The 21,957-nt window shown below is 40.7% G+C and overlaps 2 protein-coding genes across 4 annotated transcripts; one reads left to right on the top strand and one right to left on the bottom strand.

Moving 5' to 3' along the window:
• Positions 1 to 6,913: 6,913 nt before the first annotated feature.
• LOC120413792 (chromatin assembly factor 1 p55 subunit) lies at positions 6,914 to 8,861 on the bottom strand. Its single transcript, XM_039574742.2, has 3 exons — positions 8,718 to 8,861; positions 8,413 to 8,589; positions 6,914 to 8,342 (listed from the first exon to the last, which is right to left on the bottom strand). Exons 2-3 carry the CDS (start codon positions 8,432 to 8,434, stop codon positions 7,075 to 7,077), a joined length of 1,290 nt encoding a protein of 429 aa, XP_039430676.1. The 5' UTR covers positions 8,435 to 8,589; positions 8,718 to 8,861; the 3' UTR covers positions 6,914 to 7,074.
• A 3,726-nt stretch (positions 8,862 to 12,587) lies between these two features.
• On the top strand, positions 12,588 to 19,978 carry LOC120413763 (A-kinase anchor protein 17A). 3 transcript variants are annotated; one of them, XM_039574700.2, is made up of 6 exons: positions 12,588 to 12,752; positions 13,151 to 13,336; positions 13,382 to 13,860; positions 13,917 to 14,174; positions 14,467 to 14,674; positions 18,238 to 19,978. In XM_039574700.2, the coding sequence occupies exons 2-6, from the start codon at positions 13,286 to 13,288 to the stop codon at positions 19,795 to 19,797; spliced, it is 2,556 nt and encodes an 851-aa protein (XP_039430634.1). In that variant the 5' UTR covers positions 12,588 to 12,752; positions 13,151 to 13,285; the 3' UTR covers positions 19,798 to 19,978. The 3 variants fall into 3 exon arrangements, with proteins under 3 accessions (XP_039430634.1, XP_039430631.1, XP_039430633.1); XM_039574697.2 differs by having other exon boundaries at positions 12,588 to 13,336; XM_039574699.2 differs by having other exon boundaries at positions 12,589 to 13,336; positions 13,400 to 13,860.
• The last annotated feature ends 1,979 nt before the right edge of the window (positions 19,979 to 21,957 follow it).

Raw genomic sequence — 21,957 nt, 5'->3', positions numbered from 1 at the left:
CCTAATCCAGGGTGACCACTCAAACCTTATTTTCAAATTCCCGACTTTTCCAGAAACTCAAATAATAGGCATTACTTATTTAAAGAATGATTAGAAACTAAAAACTCTTTAAAAAAAAGTCAATATCAACCATCGAAAAAAAAAATATTTTTTTTTGCAATTTCAATATTTTTTTATGTTTTCAAACGAAAATTACTTTTTTGCATTCAGAACGAACAACGATTGGATTTTATTCGATATTTAAGTTTTCCAATAGCTATCATCTATAGTAATTTACCCATACTCACAGAAGGTTCAAGGGAAACATTTGTAAAACAAATATTGGGAATGACTTAATGAATTAAGTTAAACAATAAAAAATATTTACCACAAAAAAAACAAACTTCAAACTCAAGTTTGAATCTTTTGTTTTAAGATAGATGTTATCTCATGTTTGATATACACAAATAATAAAAATCCTTTGTTTCATAAAAAATATCATGAATATTGAATATCTGTATCAAATGCATCCCATATTTATAAGGAATTTTAATGTCTTAAATAACCGCTTCATTCTCAAATAGATTGAAATAGTGAAAAGAAACCATAAATTTAATGTAAGTTCCTAAGCAAGAATTGAGTGAATTTAAATTGAAAATTGTACAAAATATTAAAATAATTTTCAAGATTTAGAAAATAATTTTGAAAAGAGTATGCTTGGGATTCCCCCCCGGAGATGGAGCGACACGTTGCCGTCGTTTCATACTTGTGTTGATAGAAATCACAGCTTTTTGCAATATATTGAATTTTTTATTTGAATCTCAATATTCTTGTTCGTAAAATCTGTTAGGAACAGGTTTAAATCTGTTGGATAATGGGGAGGAATAGTTAGTTTTTTTTTTGTAAGTTCGACGGTAACATTTCAAAAGGCATAATGTACATTTTGACACTTTCTGGGTTATTGCATATTCTGAAAGTACTCCTAATAAGCTACCTCTCCACCAAAAATGAGCAAAAGTTACTTCAGTAAAGTCTGTTTAATCATGATTTTAAATAAAGTAACATAAACAAAATCTCTGCCATCAGCAGTGCCTGTTTATATAGCCCTGTCAACCTGTCAAATAAAAGACTACATGAACCTCGTGACGAAAAAAAAGCATCATGAAAAAAGCGCCATGTACATTCGGCGAAGAAAAACGAATCATAATAAAGCGTCCCCCTCAATGACAGCAGGGTGATATAGACGTTGGTGATTTCAAAAGAAGTTATGTTTTTTTTTCTCAAATAAAATTACGGAAATAATATTTTATTGAATTTGGATGATCAAGTATCAATAAAAGCAACGCTTTCATCGCTCATTAGAACATCTTATTTTGCTTTTGAGCATGAGCATGAGCATGAGAGACCACCCATGGTTGTCCTTCTCCGTTGCTGAACAGGACCATAATATCCCATCAGCACAACCGGTCACACGCTTCAACGATCAAATGATGTTTCCCTTATCAACAGCATGCATGAATGCGCTGAAAAGATAAAACATCACGATCATCAAAACTAGAGCCGTTGCTAACAGGAAACAGTCGTTGGCCACCAACGGCGCCCGCCATATCAGTTTGTAGATCTCGAGGGGATGGGACGGGAATGTTAGTTAGCACAGGCTGCTACCAAGGGTGGGTTCTATACGATATCCACACCCCCGCGTGTGCCGGAAAACTACTTCTACTTGGGATTTTGTTAGTGCGAAAGGGTAATGACCAGGAATCAACATAGAGGATGATGATGCGACCCAATAATCAATAAATTTTGTTTAATGGTGTGATGTATTATGCATTCTCAAGGCAAACAATCGGATGCGGATGAGACCATTCCCGGTTATTTGGTGTTGAGTTTAGCATAAATGATTCAATCTTAGACAGCCGGCTGTGGAAAGATAGAATCAAAATGATGTGTAATTAAAAGGTGAAATATTATACTCAGCGTAACACATTTACGTAGAGTTGACCTGAGACTATTTATACTTTTTAGTTTTTATAAGATGAGCGACCAATTAATTACTGGAAAAACCAGTTAAGCTTACTTTGATAATTCTCTTATGAGCAGTTCTGTACCAAAACCGGAAATCAATTTGAGGGCGATCTACCCAAAGAAGTAATTTTGTGTCATTGGTTTACCCATACAAGTCTTCATACTATTTTGGCAGCTGTCTCTACAAAAATGGTACGTAAATATTCGGAAACCTGAAACTTTTGGAGGGCTGTTGAGAAAAAGTTTACGGAAAAAATCTTGCCAATTTTTTTAAGAAAAGGACGAGAGAAGTCGAACGTGCACTACACGTCGTCGCGTAGTTCAGGAAAAAAAACGCGTTTATTTGGTTGAAAATTAAGTTTCAGCCAAGCCAAACTAATGTCATTCGATTCATGACGATGGCATCTATGCAGAGATGATAAAGTTTAGTTGAAAAAAAGTGTTTTTATAGTGATTTTCGATAAAATTGTTTTCGATCATGCTCGTGGTGTTTGACGTTTCGAAGAAAATAAAGAAGAGAGTGAGAGTGAGAGCGTTGGAGTGTGTTGGTGTCTCTTGGCAAGAACGAAGAGCTGAGAATGGCACTCATTGAGTGCATATTTGGTTGGACGATGACACCGCAGGCTGGAAATTTGCATGAGTTAAAAAAAGGCGTTTCGTTGTTGTTTAGAATGTGTCCAAATATGTTCTTGGTTTTTGTACTGCACCGATCATTCGGTTTCGTAATTTTCCCGTCCCATCTTGATTCTGGGAACGTGTGCGGAAAAAAGAGCCAAAATGTCAAAACGAACGAACGTCACAAGCGTCACTTTGACCAGTGTGTTTACCGTCGATTTGCAGACTTTTTTGTATTCGTGGCAGACTTCTGCTGTTTAGGGGAGATGAGTGTAATAATAGTCTTGGAAATTTGGTTTGGTTGATTGGACGACGGTGTATACGAAACGGGTTGAAAAACGTGAAAAATAGCGAAATTAGCGTGATCGAAGGGTGTAGCTGTTGCGCTAATTTTCCGGTGACGCAAGATAGCACTGGAAACGTCGCTTCATCTTATCTTTGAGTCTAGAGAGGAACGACTCAAATAGGAAAAGCAGCATCATCGAGGAACTTGGTGAGGACTTTCCAATTACATTATATTCTATTTTATATTATATTTGTATTATATATTATTGTTTAACCGCACACTAGACACACCATACAAAACATGCAATCATAAATCGGAGCGTTTGGTACGGTATGTCCACGCATCCTTCCTCCCCTGTAGATTCTCTGAAATGTGATCCGTTCTCAGAATCCTCTCTGCGGTAAACACAACGTAGTAGGGCTGGCCGCTTTAATTTTTGTAATACATTTTCGGGTGTTCTCGGATGTACTTCAATTATTAATATTGACAAGAAAAGTGCTTGCGGCGTAATCTAATCACAAGACTTTCCAGCATGCTTTCATCGGACTGGCTACGTTTGTGTTAGATTAGATTAGATTAGATTAGATGAGCGACCAATTAATTACTGATGAGTTATGAGTTATCTGAAGGACTTGAACAATCGCGTTGAAACAATATTTGTCACCGTGCTTTACGAGCTATAATGCTAAAAGGTATTTTCGCGGGAAACGAATGGTCAAATATAATTTATATTATGCTAACGCAATTAAGAACGAATCTTCCCATGAAACAATCGCGAATCATAGAACAAAGAAACCCGACTGACTAACGAGAAAGACGATCGCGATATTTGAACTTTACAATCTAACTAAGAAGAAGAAAAAATAGCCACGTCAATAGAAAGGAATAGACAAACATACATAAAAAAAACCGACGACGAACACTGCCGTTCTACGCATAATTGTCCCATGTTCAGAAAAACGCGATTGAAATTTTTCAACCGATTTCTGTGTTTCTACGCATAATTGTCCCGTGGGTTTCTATTCGCCCTATGTGTCCCTTATTGGCCCAGTTAGCAGTTTATCACCCTTATTTGTGATTCTCTTGCTATACAATAGGTAAACAAGACATAATGCTTAGTAAAACTAATGATTCCGTGTAAGAAAATACTTGGTGGGACAATTATGCGTAGAAGTCTATCGAAGGGACAAACAAACTTGGTGTTGTTTTTAATGAGTTTCCGAACAAAGTACCAGATTTTATGTGTCACATCAGACTAAACTTAAAAATGTCATAAAGTCAAAATCGTCCAAAACTGACATGGGACAATTATGCGTAGAACGGCAGAACATCGCGAAAAAACATGCGACCCGACGGACAGGCATCGCAAAACGGACTCCATTAGAACATCTTATTTTGCTTTTATATTAAAATGGGAATTGAAAATGGATGCTCAACATTTTCTCAAAACGCATAGTTTGTACATGATGCTTTTTGAAATGTTGGCATCGAATTTAATGTAAGTTTCTAAGGAAGAATTCTAGTTTAAATTTTCAAAACAACCTATCCCTCATGAGTTTCCTATGCAGATAGGACCTTTTGAAAATTTAATCTAGAATTGAGTGAATTTAAATTGAAAATTGTACAAAATATTAAAATAATTTTCAAGATTTAGAAAATAATTTTGAAAAGAGTATGCTTGGGATTCCCGACTTTTTGACGAAAAATTACTAATTCCCGACTTTTTCCCGATTTTTTGCGGATTTTGGTGAATTCCCGACTTTCCAGATTTCCCGGCTTGAGTGGCCACCCTGCTAATCTAATCCAATCTAACACAAACGCAGCCAGTCCGATGAAAGCATGGTGGAGAGTCTTTTGATTAGATTACGCCCCAAGCACTTTTCTTGTCGATATTAATATTTGTAGTACATCCGAAAACACTCTAAAATGTATTACAAAAATTATAGCGGCCAGCCCTACTACGTTGTGTTTACCGCAGAGAGGATTCTGAGAACGGATCTCATTACACAGAATCTACAGGGGAGGAAGGATGCGTGGAGATACCGTACCAAACCAAGGTAATGTTGAGGAGGATAAAGCATCTTTTGATAAATGCTGAAGTGAGAGCAAGTTCGGATTTTCATGAACGATTTTTCTGTAATTCTGTAATTTCGGAATACATTCGTCCGGCTTCAGCTGAAGATTCATGCTGTCCCATGTTGCATGTTCGAGTGTAGACCTACGGAAAACCTTGCCGCGAGGAGAGGTGAGTGAACCTGTACACGAGCCACCTACGACATAATTCCTCGGGCGGCCCAGGTCAACTCGAAGTTACCCCAGGCACCCCCAGTGCAGGACACATTGGGGGTAGAAAGCGGATAGATATTTCAGTGAATACAATAATTATGACAATATAGTTTCATATAATCCTTATTCCTTGATCTTACCTTTTGACACTACCAAACCTAGCAATATTACTATTGCATCTTACCATTCCCTTTTGATAGTGTCAACCTCAAACCTTCATCCATTGTGCAATTAACACATAATTTCCGCTATATTCTTCATGCGGAATCGTCGTCTACGTTCTTCGCCTTATTATCACTGAACCACGGCGCGATATTGTTCTCACATTTTTTTGAGCTTCAACGACCGATTGATATTCACGCACTTATAAAAATACTTGTTCTGTTTCGCGACTTTTTGAAAAATACACGTGTGTTGGTTGAAACAATGACTTTTTCGGTCATCGTATGCTCGCAAGGTACATGAAAGAGAAAAAGAGAAAAAATGGGATAAGTACAATGTAAAATAAAATCGAACATTGAATAACAGACTAACACAGAAAGAAAGAATACAGAAACCTTATTTTGCAACTAGACAGAACTACCAACTTGTAACGAGAAGTTTACAAGATAACAACTGAAGTTGTGAAATATGGGACAAGACAAACAAACTTGAATAGTTAACATATACATATATTAAAAAAGATTGAACGTACCTTTAATCATATAAACAGTTATGCCCAAATTTCTTACCAAATTATTTTCAGCAGTTACATTTCTACAATAATGAATTGCGATTCTAAGTTAGAATAATTGAGTATTTAAAGTTTAGGGGGTAAGAGACAAGTTATAGCAAGAGCAAAATAAATAGATGGATAGATTTTACTAAATTGTATCTTAAAAGAATAGGAAACATCTATCTTGTTTTGAAAATAGCCAATGCACCAAGAGCAAACATACAGCATGTCACGTTCACACCGTATGGAGTAAATGTGATAAACTATATGTCCACATTCGGGGCACCACCTTTTTCAAAATACAGGAAATGATAGAAGGAAGACCCCATTCTGTATAGTGGAAGATTTCTGCAACACCTTGGATTCGGACCAGACATTTTGTCTGAAATAAGAGAGAAAGACAAATATTAAATTGTGGTATTATCACTAATTCCTATCATCCTTTCACCCCCCAAGACATGGTCTATCCTTCGTGCCTTCGTGTCTTGGGTGATGGCGAATTCTACCTTCTTCAATGATCTTCGGATCACCTCCAACTAGAATTCACAACAGGACCTCCCTCGGCTCCAGTTTACAACATGACAGCGACGAGAACACAGCCGAATGGGAGTTGACAGTATCAAATGCATGCTATACCCTTTGTTTTGCTGGATACTTACTAATAGCAAAGGGCGAGGGTCCTGCGACTCTCAGCAATCATGAATACTGCCCATTTGCCACAAGTTCGGATTTTCATGAACGATTTTTCAAAAATAATTATCACTTGATTGCAAATCAATTTTTAATACCATCTTCGATTAAAATATCATATGAGTTTACTATAAAACAGTTTTACTATTTCTGACGAAAAATAATGGAATATTTGTTAGAAAATCTAAAATTTTGTAAATCGAACCCGATGATAGTTTTCTATAACATTTTACATTACACAGATTCCAATTTTCCAATTCCGACATACAAAACAAGGGAATTTCTCAACATAACTAGTACAAAAAATAATCAATAACTGCTTCTCATAGAACATTAAGACGTTTATTAGATTTATGTTGCTTACTCGCTACGCTACAGTTTTGGAATTACAATGTGTGTTTGTGTGTATGAATTGTTGTTTGGACAATTATTGTTTGTAAAAAGAAGTTAAAACAAGGTTTATTAAAAAATACACAACTTACGGGGCACCCGCCTCGATTTCGCTGGCCGGGACGTCGGGTTCCTCGTCGTTGTAGATATTCTCGGCCATCTGCCAGACCTGCATGATGTTGTCCTCGGACACGGAACAGATGACCCACGGTTCGTTGGGGTTCCACGAAAAGTCGGAAATCTTGGCGGTGTGGCCGCCGTGGATGAACAGCAGCTCGGGCGGTCCGTCCTCGGTGTCTTCGGCGCTCTGCTCTTCGCCGATCTTGGACAGATCCCACACGTGCAACCGCCGGTCGGTGCCGGACGAGGCCAGGATGGTTTCGTTATGGGGCGACCATTGGACCTGGAAGATTTCGTCCTTGTGCGACTCGAACGAGTGCAGTTTGAGCTTGAGGTTGCGCAGATCCCACAGGGCAACGGTTTTGTCGGCCGAACCGGTCGCCAGGATGAACTCCGAGTACGGGTTGAAGCTGAGACAGTTGACTTCGGCCGTGTGTGCATCGACAGTGTGGGACGGTTTGGAGGTGTTGTTACAGCGCGTGTCCCAGATCATGAGCTTCTGGTCGTCGGCCACGGAACCGAACAGCGACTCGTGCAGCAAGTGCCAAGCGACGTCCTCAACGACCGCCGTGTGACCGGTGAAGATGTTCTTGGCGTCGATAATCCGGTGTTCCTTCGGGGTGGCGTTGATGTCCCACAGACAGATCGTATGGTCATCACTGGCGGACAGCAGATAGCCGTTGAGGTTCGGGTTCCACGACAGCCCGTAACCCTCCTTTTGGTGTCCTCGCAGGCGCAAATCCGGATGGCATTCGCCACTTGGTTCCGGTTTGCTCGGATGTTTGGTATAGTCAAACACCAGCACGTCGCTCGACGGCGTCTTGGTGGCAATGACGCACGGATTCTGGGGCATGTACCGAGCTCGGTTCACTTCGCCCTCGTGATTGATCTTAATCTCGATTTCAATCTTGCCCGAAACCGATCCAAACCCGCCAAACTCGCCCTTCTCGTTGTCGTAATGGCTCGCATCAAACTGAGCGTCCTCGTTCGGCAGCTGGACACTCGCAATCAGCAGATGGTTCTGCTCATCCGAAGTGTGCGTTCCAAGGATTAACCGGTGCACCGAGTAGTCCTTGCCTTCCGGCTTTGTCACATCCGGCAGCCACTGCGCCGTCAGCGAAGGCCACTCGAGCGCATGGGTCATCACCAGATCGTACAGAAACGGGGTGTTCTTTTTCCAGATCTTGTACTCCTCGTTGATGACCCGCTCCTCAACGGCATCATCGAAGGCTTCAGCTGTTCCGAACAAAACAAAAAAACATCAATAAATCATCAAAAATAAAACGCAGAAATCCAAACAACCAACCTCCATCTCCACGATCACCCATTTTGACTGCGACTTGTTCGGCTTGCTTTCCTCCTTCTTCTACTTCGCGCAAAGAGCAAAACCCGCCAAATTGAAGAGCTTGTCACTTCCCTTCTCCTCCACCTTCCGTTGCACTCGATTTTGCCAGACACGCTCGTCGATTGACCGGAGATTTACCTGGGAAATGGTGTAAATTAACGGTTATTTTCAACTTCCTCCGTGCAATCAACTACTAAACCATCGTTTTCGAATTAATTTTACGCAAAAGCAACTATTGAAACAAGCAAAATTTGCAAATAACTTACTTGCGACACCAGGCACCGGGCGACTTTTCTGACGGCAGCTTGTTGAAGTGAGGATTCGGCGCTTCTTTTGTGCAAAAATGCCGCACGCTCTGGCTGCGTACTTTGACAGCAGGACGGACCGGAGGGCATCGGACTTTTACCTGGTCGTTTCAAATGTCACGATGAAGGGACCAGCTGGAAATGACGTAGCTCCTCGATGAGAATTTTGGATCGAGCCTCGAGTCGATTTGGCTCGAGTTCGACGGAGTCTCGGACGGAGGTAGTCAGCTAGCGAGTCGTGTTCGCCCACGAATGGTTGCGTCGGCAAAGATAGGATCGGCAATGAGTGAGTAATTTCTGATCTTTGAACCGAAAATCAAAACCTTTGATTTCAAAATATCTACATAATTTAAAATTTAAACGTTGATTTCTTTTAAATATTAATGATTAAATTTCAAAATGCAGAATTTGAGTTCGCATGTTTGGGTCTCTAACTTAAAAAATTACATACTCCCAAAATATTAATCCTTTCACTGTAACTTGGATTTGGCCCGCACTTTTGGCAACAAAATTTCCAAAAACTTGGCAACCAGCAGTTGTTTATTTACATTTTCAGTCGCAGTTTCCACCAAACTGGACATTCGCACTATAAAATTGCGATTGACAGGTGAGCAACATCGGCTCGCTTTGATCATTTTTTGAGAAAATTAAAATTTTCCAAGCCAGTTTGACAAGTCGCAATAGAGTTATCTAGGCCAACTCTCACCTCAATCTTTTTTCCTGTACGTACCAAGGGGCTGGAAACTCTAATATTACTTAAGAATACTGAGTATACTAACGATATTCCAGTATACTTGTTAGTATACTAACCGAAAAGCAATAAACTGTTAGTATATTAAGATACTCTCAATATATTGGTTAGTATACTGGCGATATGTAAAGGAAATAATTAGTATACTAACATATATTTTGATATACTGGTTAACATAATAATTATAGCTCTACGAGTTTCCAACCCCTTGGTACGTACACGCAATACATGCGCACGTAGATAACTCTATAGTGCGATCGATAGCAATAATTTAGTGCGAAGTCCAAGTTAGTGAGAATTGCGCAATACTCCAAACTTGACTCCAAAGTAAAATAATTTTCTGATGTATCGACGCTAAATCTCCACTCTCAAGCGCTAGGGGCAAACTTAAAAAAAATAGATAATGGAGTACCCGATTGGTATTGGTAGTGAGTAATGTATTTCTTATGGAGCGAACTGTCAAACTACCACTTGAATCGAAATTGAAATGAGCTAACGTGTGACACGACGTCGCCCGTTTCGTTGTCCCACAGCTTGAGGTAGCAAACGTACCCGACACGAACTTATACCCGCTTGGCCTGCTGGTGGCCCTAGCAGGGAACAACCGGATGGCGGAAATGTCCTTGGTGTCTCCAAGATCTCAACCCGCTCGGTCCCGTTCAGCCTCGATACAAGTTCCTCATCCCCGTATTCACCTCACGGTCCCAAAAATCTATCAACTTCTTCCGGCGTGTCAATCTCCAACGCCCGATTCGCTCTAGAATCAAACGTGTTCGTGTCGTACGTGGCCTGCATGTGCCCCACCATCTCCACTCGGTCCTTCCTCCACCGAGATGTAGACCGTCTTTCGCTGGTTCTGCGGGCTCCTCCACAAAACCTGAAGCATTTGCTTCTGCCCTGTCAAACCGAATTCGCCGGACCAGCCATCGGTGAAAACATCTCCTCGTACCGCTGACTCGGGAATATTCCCCCTGTCCCTTGGGACCGCCAGCGGAGCGTCAAACCTGCAGCGTTTTTGTCACCGACCTGAAAAAAAATAAACTCGCGGATTGCAGATTGCTTTGTTTATTTACAAAAACTGCAGGAAAAGCAAAACAAACACCGAGTTGCCAAACTCGATTAAAAACTACTCGATTTGAGATGGCAAGGCTGCAAGAACGATTTTGCTTAGTTCAAAGTCGAGCAGTCGCTGACCGCTTTAACGCGCGTTAACTTGCGATAACTTGCTTTAAGGTGGCGTTATGTGAAAACTCGGCACGATGAGTAGCGTTGATGCTTTTCGAGCTCGTTTTTGTGCGTTTTAGTGTGTTATCGCGGAGTGACGTCCTCCTCGCTTGAATCGGGTATTTCATTTTAAAAATTAACAAAATAAAAAATATTCAATTGATTTTCTTTATTAAAGAAATTAAAAATTGAAAAAATAAGATTTAAAAAAATCAAAAAGGAAATAAAGTTTAAAAATTAAAACAAAACAAAGATCTTAAAATATTTTTTTAATTGAAAAGTTTAAAAAGTTTATAAATCTAAAATAAAAAATATCTTGACTTTTTATTAGGTTCTATAAACTAATCGAGTCCTCTGTGCTCTCTTATGCTAACTATAGATAGGAAAAACAGCAAGCTTAGAACAAAACAAGGGAATGTTAACGGCAGCCATCTAGGGGGTTGAGATTGATATCGCCAGCAAACTGCACACAGGAAAAACAAAAATATTTTTTTAATTTTAAATATTAAAATTTTTTGAAACGTAAATGCTGAATTCAGGAGTTTTTTTGAAAAGGACCAATAAACCAAATTTTCAGTTATTGCTTTTTGGGTGTTTTTAATACCCCTGACTCAAGGCGGTTTCAAAAACACCCAAAAAGCAAAAACTGGAAATTTGGTTTATTGGACCTATCAAAAAAAAAAAAAAAACTCCAGAATTACTGTATTAAAGGCAGATTTCACAGTAGTTAAACTTCATCTTTGGTTAAACGTTTCATTTAATAGTACAACTTTAAATGAAATCATCGGTCAGATGTGTTCTTTATGATCCCAACTTTAGTAGTTTATATTGCACATAAATTGAGAAATATCATGTCAAAAACATACACTACCGTTTTAAACGTAAATTGCGGTTAAATTTCACATAAATTCGTTTCATTTTATGCCTGCAATGTTTGTACTTTTTACAGTGCACAGTTGCTTTGTTATGATGCCGTAAATGACAGCTCTCTTTTGATCTGTGCTGTGATGGCTGCGGTCGAGCTGCCTGTAGTGAGATATAGATGTCGTCCCCCTGGTACAAAATCAATGTTTACATTTGATAATAGGACCTAAAAAAGGTCTAGAAATACATGAATATAATACTGCGGGCGTCAATAATTAGAGTTCACGCGCGGTGATACGACCGCAAGATAATGGTCGCATGACAACCGCAGAACAAATTTTTCGCTGTTGTCAAAGGTTGCCTTGAATTTTCAGCTGACTTTTTGGAAAATATTCAAAACAAGCCAAGTTGACAGCCAATTCAACGCAAAATTTCAGTTCAACTTGCTGATTTTTACACTGCGGTGGTTAGGCGACAAAAATCTCCTGTCACTCACAGCGAAGGAGAAACGTGATTTTATCTTGCAATAAGCAATAAAAAAATAAAAATAAGAATAAAAAAAACCTAAAGTGAAGTTTAGATTGCTGATATTATTGTTCACAGCGATAAAGCTTATTTTTCTGAGTTCAATGACCCTTTGTACGACCACAAAGATTTTAAAATGGATTTTTAAATCAATTTTGAAAAATTAACCTCGCGGTCCTTCTTGACAGAAAAGCTCCTACTTGACAGCTCGTTCCAAGGGGACCATGTTGTCTTGTCAATTTTTTTTTTGCATTAAAATGAAAAAAAAAGTGAAAAGTCACTTTTTAGTTTGACTTTGACTTACCAACGGGGTTCAAACTATTTTAAGTTTTTTTTTATATTTTCAATAGGTTACTGATAAAAAATAGGCAAATTTCCCCTAATCCTGCACGAGATTCCTTCAAAAAATGACCAAGTAGATGGCGAATCCCCCTCCGCTGACGGTCGATGTGTCAAAATCTGTCAAACCGAAATAAAAGAAAAAAGTGGGTCTTCAAAACTTCACCATCTCAGACAGTGCGTGGTGCAGGCGGACAAAATTCACCATCTTGAGCGTCGGAGAAACGGAACCTGCGACCAGCCGCCCAGAAACGGTGGTCGGATTTGCCGGAAGCTGCTGAGGTCACATTCCTGTCGGTATCGTTTCGCCTCATTTGAGGAGGAGGTTTCAAGTGGAATCAACGGAAGGGGGGTCGGGACTACGCCCCTTGGCGCGGGACATCGTCGGAAGTGTTTAATACCTTTTTTCAGGGACCGTTAGGTTTGGAGGTCGGGCTGTGGGACGGGATTCCTCTTTTTAAGGGCACACTAATTTCTGTTTTGCTTTCTTTCACTCTCATGTTTGGATTTTTTCCTCTTTCCTTTCGGGGGACACTCAAAAATTGCGACTATTTGTGAAAACCGTGTGTGTGAACTTGGAACGAAAACCATGAAACTATTTTGGTGCTTGAAATGAACTTTGAATTCGGTGTCGGAAAAAAACCATAAACACTGGTGATTGAAACAAAATAAAAACGACGAAATGATACAGACGATCCAGGATGTCAGCGATTGTGTGGCGCTGTATTTGCCGCACAGTTTGTACCTCAAGCCGTCGGCCAAGTTTAATGTGTCGGTGGCCCTGCCGAATGCCATCACCGGAAAGAGCATCTCCAACTACGAGGTCATGGAGAAGATGCGCCAGATGATACTGCCGGACAAGTTTTCGGTGCTGAAGGTAGGTTCTGCGGATTGCGCGGGAAACTTACCCCTTTCTGAACAGATTCGCTCTTTGTCGCAGGTATCCAAGAGCACCGTTGGCCAAATCCGGTTCGAGGGCGAGCTGGAGGACCGCAGCAAGTTGCGTCATGTGCTGGGCCGTTTGGACGGGCGTCCGATCCGACTGGCGGGGTTTTCTGAGTCGGTGAAGCTGCGCGCGTCCGAGGCTAAGGAAGACTTCCCGACGCGCCACGACTGGGATTCGTTCTTCCGGGACGCGAAGAACATGGACGAGATGAAGGCGGGTGAGCGGCCGGACACGATCCACTTTGCGAACCTGCCGATCAAGTGGTTCTGTCCGCGGCACCAGGAGAACGAGGACAACGCCAAGCCGAGCGAGAGCATCTTCAAGCGCATTTTTGAAAAGTTTGGCGACGTGCGCTGCGTGGACATTCCGATCTGCGACCCGTACCGGGCCCAGATGAAGGCGCACATGTCCGGCATGCAAAAGTTCAGCTTCGACCAGGAGATGTACTTTGAGGGGTGAGAGTTTTGGTTCAGATTGTTGTTCAAGAGTGATCGATAACTTCCCCTCGCAGCTACGTCCAGTTCACCGAGTACGTGGGCTTCGTCAAGGCGATGGACGAGTTCCGCGGGATGAAGCTGGTGCGGAAGGAGGGCGACAAAAACCTGGCCGTGTCCATTGCGGTCGAGTTTGACCGCACCAAGCACCTCAGCGATTCGACCATCAAGAAGCGCAAGATCGTGCGCGACCGGCTGATTGCGACCGATCGCGAAAAGGAGGAACTCGAGAAAAAACGACTCGCCGAGGAGGAAGCGAAGAAGGACCGCGAGAGGTTTGAATTCATCTTACTTTCAGAGCAGCGCGTTCGCCACGGTGTCCTACCTTCCCCTGGGCCTCCCACCTGGGTGGGCTCGAGTCCAGCAGTGGAAGGTTCGATCACCGGGGCGTCCTTCCACCCCCTTTTACCCCGTAACCCCCCTTAAGTTCTTTCCAACAGCGGCACTGTCGGAAGCGATAAAAGTGTAAAGTGCTATAAAATAACGGTGACGAACCGGACGCCGGGTTGACGGCGGACATTTCTGTATGGTTTCCCCTACTTGTACCGTTTTTTTTTCGATTCGCAGAAAGCGCCAGGAGGATCTGCGCAAGGCCGACGAGCTGAAGCGGATGCAGCGCGAGCAACGCCGCAAGGAGAAGCACCTGCAGAAGCTGCGCCAGAAGGAAACGGACGAAATCAGCCTGAAGATCCTGGCGGAGGAGCGCAAGCTGATGGAGACGCAGCGCAAGCTGGAGAGTATCCGGTTGCTGGACGCGCTGTTTGAGCGGATCAAGGTGAGGTTGAGGACGAGGCGCGGATCGCGCGGATTTGCTGGCTAATTTTGCGTTTCTCTCGGCCTTTGAAATTTAGATGGGAATTAGTGCAAATATACCATTTCTAAGCCTATTTCCATTATTGGCCTAACAGCACTTTGATCATGAAATACAGCTTTCATAAAGTGTTTTTGACTGTTCCAAAGTAATAAACAGCTCAATTAAATGTGAGCAAGTAACTCTCCATTGTTGATGTATCTGAAAATGTTGAATAAATAGCGGAAAACTACACAAGTTATGAGAATTGGTCGAACGGGTTAGAGTGATTAAAATGGGTATATTTCCCCTAACCTGTAGAAGGACATTTTTTCTAAATTTATACATTCGTAAGGAAAAAAATTAAAGAGATAAAAACATTAAAAAATTAAAGCTCCAATACACAAAATTCAAATTTTTAGAATTATATTCTTCAGAACTTGTTTGATTGTTGCGGGTTTTTTTTATATCAAAATCTTAAAAATTCAGAAAAAAACGGAAATTCAAAATTTAAATAATCTTAAATTCTAAACACCAAAAATTTAAGTTCTTAAATTATTAAATTCTTAAATTCTTAAATTCCTCAATTCCTCAGTTCTCAAATTCTTAAATTCTTAAATTCTTAAATTCTTGAATTCTTAAATTCTTAAATTCTTAAATTCTTAAATTCTTAAATTCTTAAATTCTTAAATTCTTAAATTCTTAAATTCTTAAATTCTTAAATTCTTAAATTCTTAAATTCTTAAATTCTTAAATTCTTAAATTCTTAAATTCTTAAATTCTTAAATTCTTAAATTCTTAAATTCTTAAATTCTTAAATTCTCAAATTCTTGAATTCTTAAATTCGTAGATTCTTAAATTCTTAAATTCTTAAATTCTAAAATTTATAAATTTTTAAATTTTAAATTCTTAAATTCTTAAATTCTTAAATACTTAAATTCTTAAATTTTTCCCTGGGCCTTGTAAAGTCAAGGGGCATGATTTGATCCTAGTGCATTAGTTAAAATTTGGGTATACATTCTTTTTTATAAGCACTATGGACACCACTTCATGCTACGAGAACTCGCTTTGCCGCAGCCCCAGGGCTTAAGCGTTGACCGATAAGCTGTCTTCGTGAACTAGGTAGTTCTCCGATAGTGAAAATATCACAATTGCACAAGACACCGCTGCTTCTGTGACTTTTTCACTATCACAATGTGGGATTTAGGTTGGGACTTCAGGATAGTACAATTGATTTGTTGCTTAGCATTAGCATTGAATATAAATCTATATCCTTTCCAAATCTATTTGATGTTAAAGTTAGCTGCAATTGTTAAGTTAGAGTAATGCTGTCAATAAACTTTGATTGATGTAGAATACTAGGCATTCTTTTATGTCAAATTGCCCATAGAGTCTCGATCAATCAATAATGTAATGATATCGGACAAAATTCGTTGATCTGTTGAACTAACGGTTTTCGGATTATGGTTGTATCGACCATTGTTGCGAATCGAGGAACTACGGATCTTTTGACGTAAATGGTCATTTCTTTTTCAAATCTTGATTTCTATCCTATTTGTATATCAGTTCATAAATTATTATTGTTTTTGATAGAAGTAGTACTACAACAGTTAAAGGAACGTTTGCTTTTGAACATTAAGTTTAGAGGATTTTAGATTAAAGTTTAGATTTTCAATCCAAAGTAGTTAGCAAATGAATATTTGGACTTAAATGAATAATTGAATAAGTTGGACTTATGAATAACACACCACTGTGCATTTATTCTAGAGTCAGATCCATACAGCGTCAGTGTTTATTTGGTCGAAGTGTACTAATTCATTGGCAGATCTGATTCTAGTTGTAATGTACGACAAGACTACTGACGGACGTGACAGGACGAGGGCCCAGTTTAGAGGTTTCAACATCAACGATGTGCGGCTGGACCACCCTCCCAAAAAAAAAAAAAAAAAAAAAAAAAAATACTTAAATTCTTAAATTTTTAGATTCTTTAATTCTTGAATTCTTAACTTCGTAAATTCTTGAATTTCTAATTTTCAAATTCTAGACCTTTTAAACAAAATGAATAAAACTGCTGAATTTTTAAATACTATAATTATTTGTCACCATCTTATAATAAAGAAAATCTGATAACTTTGGAGCATTTTTGTTTTAACCCTCTGAGCAATTCTCTCAGATTTTGGTCATTCGATTTTTTTTGTGCTTTCGGTATGCCCAAAGAAGCCATTGATGCAATAGTTTGTCCATATATTTTTCCATACAAATTTGGCAGCTGTCCATACAAAAATGATGTATGAAAATTCAAAAATCTGTATCTTTTGAAGGAATTTTTTGATCGATTTAGTGTCTTCGGCAAAGTTGTAGGTATTGATAAGGACTACACTGAAAAAAATGATACACGGTAAAAAAAATTGGTGATTTTTAATTCAACTTTTTGTCACTAAAACTTGATTTGCAAAAAAACACTATTTTTTTTTGACATGTTTTAGGGGACATCAAATGCCAACTATTCAGAAATTTCCAGGTTGTGGAAAAAGTTTCTTGGACCGAGTTATGCATTTTTTATTCGATACTGATTTAGCCCCTTCCCGCCCAGAGCAAAATCGAGATTTTTTACGTTTTTTAGGTTTTTCACCATTACTTGTAACTGAATCGACCAAATTGGATGAGATTTAATGGTTATAAGTTAACATTCTTTATAAACTAATGCAGGTTGAACCAGGTTGGAAAAATCCATGGTTGCAGAAAAAAAAATTTTTTTGAACGCAAAAATAAGGCTTTCTAGTCAGAAATTTACCAACACTTTCAAAGTATGTTTACAATACAGCTGGAGGTTTGATTTTTTTTTGTTTCTGTCATACGACTGCTGATACCATAGTTGGTCCATCTCGCCTGGACGTTTGTTTGCATCAGGTTTCCTATCTCTTTCTATAGCAAAAGTTTTTTGTCAGCCCGATATGTCAGCCAACATACTTCGCAAGGCTGTGACAGCTCGAGCTCGATCATTGTTTGCATCAGGACACTGCACAGTGTTCGGAATGGCAAAATTAAGTGGAATAAATTGATAACTCCTTTATTTGACGTCCTAGCCAAATGGTGTCTTCGGAAGAGTTGTTGTACTTGATAAGGGCTATCTTAGTTATTGACATGCAGGGTGACGACCTTCCAGGGTGTCAACCAAAATCTAACTTTGTTGGATGACGTTGTAGGGCTTTGGTGTCTTCGGCATGGATAGCTGCCAAATTAGTATGGAAAATTATATGGACAAACTAATGATGCAAAAAACCGATTTCGTAGAGAATTGCTTGTGATTTTGGCATATCTTCCGCCTTTTAACAGAAAACGAGTTTAATTTTTGTTTTCAAATTCTTTCTTTTTTTCATAAAAAATAAAATAAATCGAAACTTTCTTGTATGTTTGTCGCGAATTATTTTTTCATAATATGGCGCGGATTTCGCGAGGATTGGGTTTTGGGACGGCGTGGATTTGGCGCAGAATTTTCTAAACTTCTCCTGTAACATCCCTGAGTCTAACGATTTTTTTTCTTTCAGCTGAAGCAAAAGCTGTTTGACGGCAAGCAGTCCAAGGTGGATCCGGCGAAGAAGTCGAGCGCGTCGACCAACAAGAAGGCGGACAAACTGAAGGCCGCTCAGGAGAAGGAGATTGAGAAGATGCGTCATCGGGTGAAGCAGGTCAAGGATGGCAACCTGTTAAAGAACTTCCTCGGAACGTCCGGCCAGAGTTCGGCCACACGTTCGCGCTCGCCCAGCGTCAACACGATCAGCTCCGACGACAGCATTCTGAACGATCAACCGTCGGATGGGAAAAAGAAGAAGAAAAAGAAGAAATCAATGTCCGATTTGAGCTCTTCCGAGTCGGAGGCGGACGGCAAGCAGCGCGAACATGCTGAAAACCACCAGGAAGGGGCCGGAGCGGTGGCTCCGTATCCGTCGGTCCCACCCGTCATGCCACCGGGAGCATATCCTGGGATGTACCCGGGCTTCGATTGGGCCGCGATGGGATATCCGTACGCGTACGATCCGTTTTACGCGCAGAGAGCGAACTACTATGCCAGCGCGATGGCGTACCGCGGCTATCGTGGCGCTCCTCGTGCCTCCAGATATCCACGTGGAGGTGGCCGAGGACGAGGCGGATACCGGGGCCGGTTCGACTACCGCGATAGGGAAGACGGAGACTACGACTACCGCGATAGGTCGTACTCAAGATCCAGGTCCAGATCCAGAAGCAGAAGCCGGTCCCGCCGTCGCAGGTCGCGCAGCCGCAGTCGCAGAAGCAGCTCGAGTCGTAGCCGAAGCCGAAGTCGTCGCAGATCTCGCAGCCGCAGCCGCCGAAGCCGCTCGAGTACCCGCAGCAGACGGTCGCGCAGCCGGTCCAACTCCAAGTCGAAAAAACTCGTCCAAATGTCCAAACCGACCGCCAAACACCTAGCTTCCACGATGAGAGACTCACGCTCAAAGACAAAGTCAAGATCGCGTTCCCGGTCCCGCTACCGGCACCGTTCAAGGCAGCGCACCCGGTCCCATCACCGCCACTCGCACTCCAAGGAACCGGAAGACGAAACCGTGCCCGAATCCTTCCGCAAGCACCGCATCGTACTCCAAACCGACAAGCTCGTCCGCAGCGCCAAGGAAATCGAGGAAGAAGTTCGCGAACATCTGCGCAAACAGCAGGAGGAAGAGGACCGCAAGGCCGAGCAAGAACAAAACAAACTGGACGAACAAACCGAGGACGCCGCCGCCGCCACCTCCGAAACCAACAACCACAAACGGGCCAGAACTTCCCGCAGCAGCAGCAGCACCCGCTCAAAGTCACAAAAGCGCTCCCCTTCCAAGACCAACGCCAAGTCCCGCTCCAACACACCCCAAGCAGAAGCTCGGAAGGGCCGCGAAAGACGTAATGACGACTCGTCCGGCGATGAGCGCCACTCCAAGCGGCGAAATCGAAGTAACGAACGGAGCAGCCGCAGACGCCACAAGTCGCACTCGGAGCGATCGGACCGCAAGCGCAAGTCCCAATCGGTGGATGGCGGCGACAGTCCGAAGCATCGCCGGTCGCCCAAGCGGCGCGAGGAGCGGGTCAGTTCCAAGTAGAGATTGTTTTCTTTTTTTCCGTTTCTCATTATTTTAGAACTTTAGATAGAAGGATGCAAATGCAAGTGAAATGTGTTGAATGCTAATATATGCGGTAAGGATTGAACTGCAAACGATTGGACCTTTTCGAGTCGTAAGCTCAGAGCTTCTACGAGAATAAAGTAAGATGAATGTAACAAAAGGAAGGCCTTTTATCTCTCCAAGTGACAAATCACATGAATTGCTAGTTTGCTTATAGCTAATAGTTGCGGATTTCCGAAGATACGCGGTCAAGAGAATTTTTAATTCTAATGTTAATCTGTGGGTCGTTAAAATGGATGGTTCCGGAGTGACCAGGTTGAGTCGGTGGATATCTGCATAACTTTAGACGGTCAGAATTTTTAATTTCATGATGTTTGACATGTCGCATGATATGGTGCCTAGCATATTCCAACAGTGTCTTCCAGTGGCCACCGGTAATCGGTTCCGGAGTCACCAGGGTGGGTCAAAGAATTTTGCGTGACCTTAGATGGTCATAGTTTTCAATGCATAAAGTTTACTATGCAACACGACGGGTTTCTATCGAGACCATTATTGGAACCGTTTTGCTAGTACCCCGGAACCGGTTCCAGATTGGCCACAGTTGGCCGGAACCGCTCCCAAACAGTCAGGGGAGTATGTAATGATTTACAAAAAACAAAAAAAAAAAGAAATGGTTACGGAACCGGTGTCTACTTTGGACAAATTATCTCTTATACAGGTCCTCAAAGTCGGGGCCTCAAAAAGGCCTTTTTTCGTTGTAGCAGGTTCCCGATTGCCACAGTGTACAAAACCAGTTCTTCGAGTCGGAATTCTGAAGCAGACATCCTAGCCTTTCATTTGCGGCCAAGACATTCAAAATGGCTTAAGGCTCTGATAAGCATCATTCCCGATCGGCCATTTGGCGGCCATGTTTGTTTTAGAAAAAACATTAAAATCTTGGTTCAGAATGTATCAATCAAAAAATGGGTTTCATTGTGTTATTTGTACAAGCAGTTAGTGATTATTTTTTCATTTCAATTTACTACATATTTCTGGACCCTGAATTTAGAAGCATCATTTACAGCCATTGCCCCAAAAGTGAAGACACCATCATCTATTAACATTAAGATTCCGAATTCTTTTTTTGGGGGTCTTACACAGAGTCATCAAATTTTAGCTCTGTACACTCAAAGTCAAAAGTATCCTTTTTCAAGTACACCCGTCATCACCCTTTTAAAAGGGTATCGAAAATGTACTGATTTTCACATACCCTTTTGAAAGGGTGACGCCGGGTGAACTTGAAAAAAGGATAGAAAGTATCCTTTTGAGGGATACTTCTGATTTTGAGTGTAGGTGCCAATGGTAAAAAGTTACGATAACTTTTAAGATGCTCTTGGGTCATATAGACCCGAAGACCATGCCCGGGTTAATACAAGGATGTGTGACACAAAATGCCAATCAAAATGGGTTTTTGGGAATTGCAAAAACTATTGTAAGCAACTCGTAGCAAAACTAGGTTTTTTGCAGCACCAGTCTAGTACTAGTACCAGGGTGACCACTAAAATCCCATTTTCAAATTCCCGACTTTTCCAGACACTCAAATAATATAGGGGAGAGTGAGGAGACTTGATCCCAAGCCTGAATCTCGTCAGCATTCGGGTAAAACAATTAGCTTTGTTCTAGAAAGTTGTGCGAAATTAACTAAAACTCATTGTAGAAAACAAAGAAAAAAATTTAAAAATGTTTAGATTGAGTTACACACATTTTTCTAAAACGAGCTGCAAAAAACTTCCAAGAGATCTTTTTTTCTTTGTTTTGATATGTATAGAAACACTCAAAAAATATTCAAAAAAATTTTTTTTATACATGAATTGTTTGATAAACTTATCAACTCCAAAACCCTTACGCATTTGATGTTAAATTTATCGTCATACTATTTTTACAATCAATTGTTTAAAAAAGTGCGCTTAGGGAGACTTGATCCTTGCATTTTTACAGTCACTGGAATCAGCCTCAAGATTAATTAATTGGGCTGGGTTTTCATACATAGTTTCCTTTAGTATAGTTGTACATAACTTACTGCAGTTTGAACCTTTTTTCAAAAGTTTTGTAAACAAAAATTTCCAGCTTTTGTAAACATGCTTAATTGTGGTCTAAAAA

Source organism: Culex pipiens, chromosome 3 (genome assembly GCF_016801865.2).
Source record: "Culex pipiens pallens isolate TS chromosome 3, TS_CPP_V2, whole genome shotgun sequence".
NCBI lineage: Eukaryota > Metazoa > Arthropoda > Insecta > Diptera > Culicidae > Culex > Culex pipiens.
The sequence above is the reverse complement of the archived record's forward strand: the minus strand, read 5'-3'. Positions and strand labels throughout refer to the sequence as shown.

Coding starts and splice junctions, on each gene's coding strand:
- LOC120413763 (XM_039574697.2), top strand. CDS start 13,142: ATGATACAGACGATCCAGGATGTCAGCGATTGTGTGGCGCTGTATTTG. Junction 13,861..13,916: donor CAGGAGATGTACTTTGAGGG/GTGAGAGTTTTG, acceptor TTCCCCTCGCAG/CTACGTCCAGTTCACCGAGT. Junction 14,675..18,237: donor CGCTGTTTGAGCGGATCAAG/GTGAGGTTGAGG, acceptor TTTTTCTTTCAG/CTGAAGCAAAAGCTGTTTGA.
- LOC120413792 (XM_039574742.2), bottom strand. CDS start 8,434: ATGGGTGATCGTGGAGATGGAG. Junction 8,343..8,412: donor GGGTGATCGTGGAGATGGAG/GTTGGTTGTTTG, acceptor TGTTCGGAACAG/CTGAAGCCTTCGATGATGCC.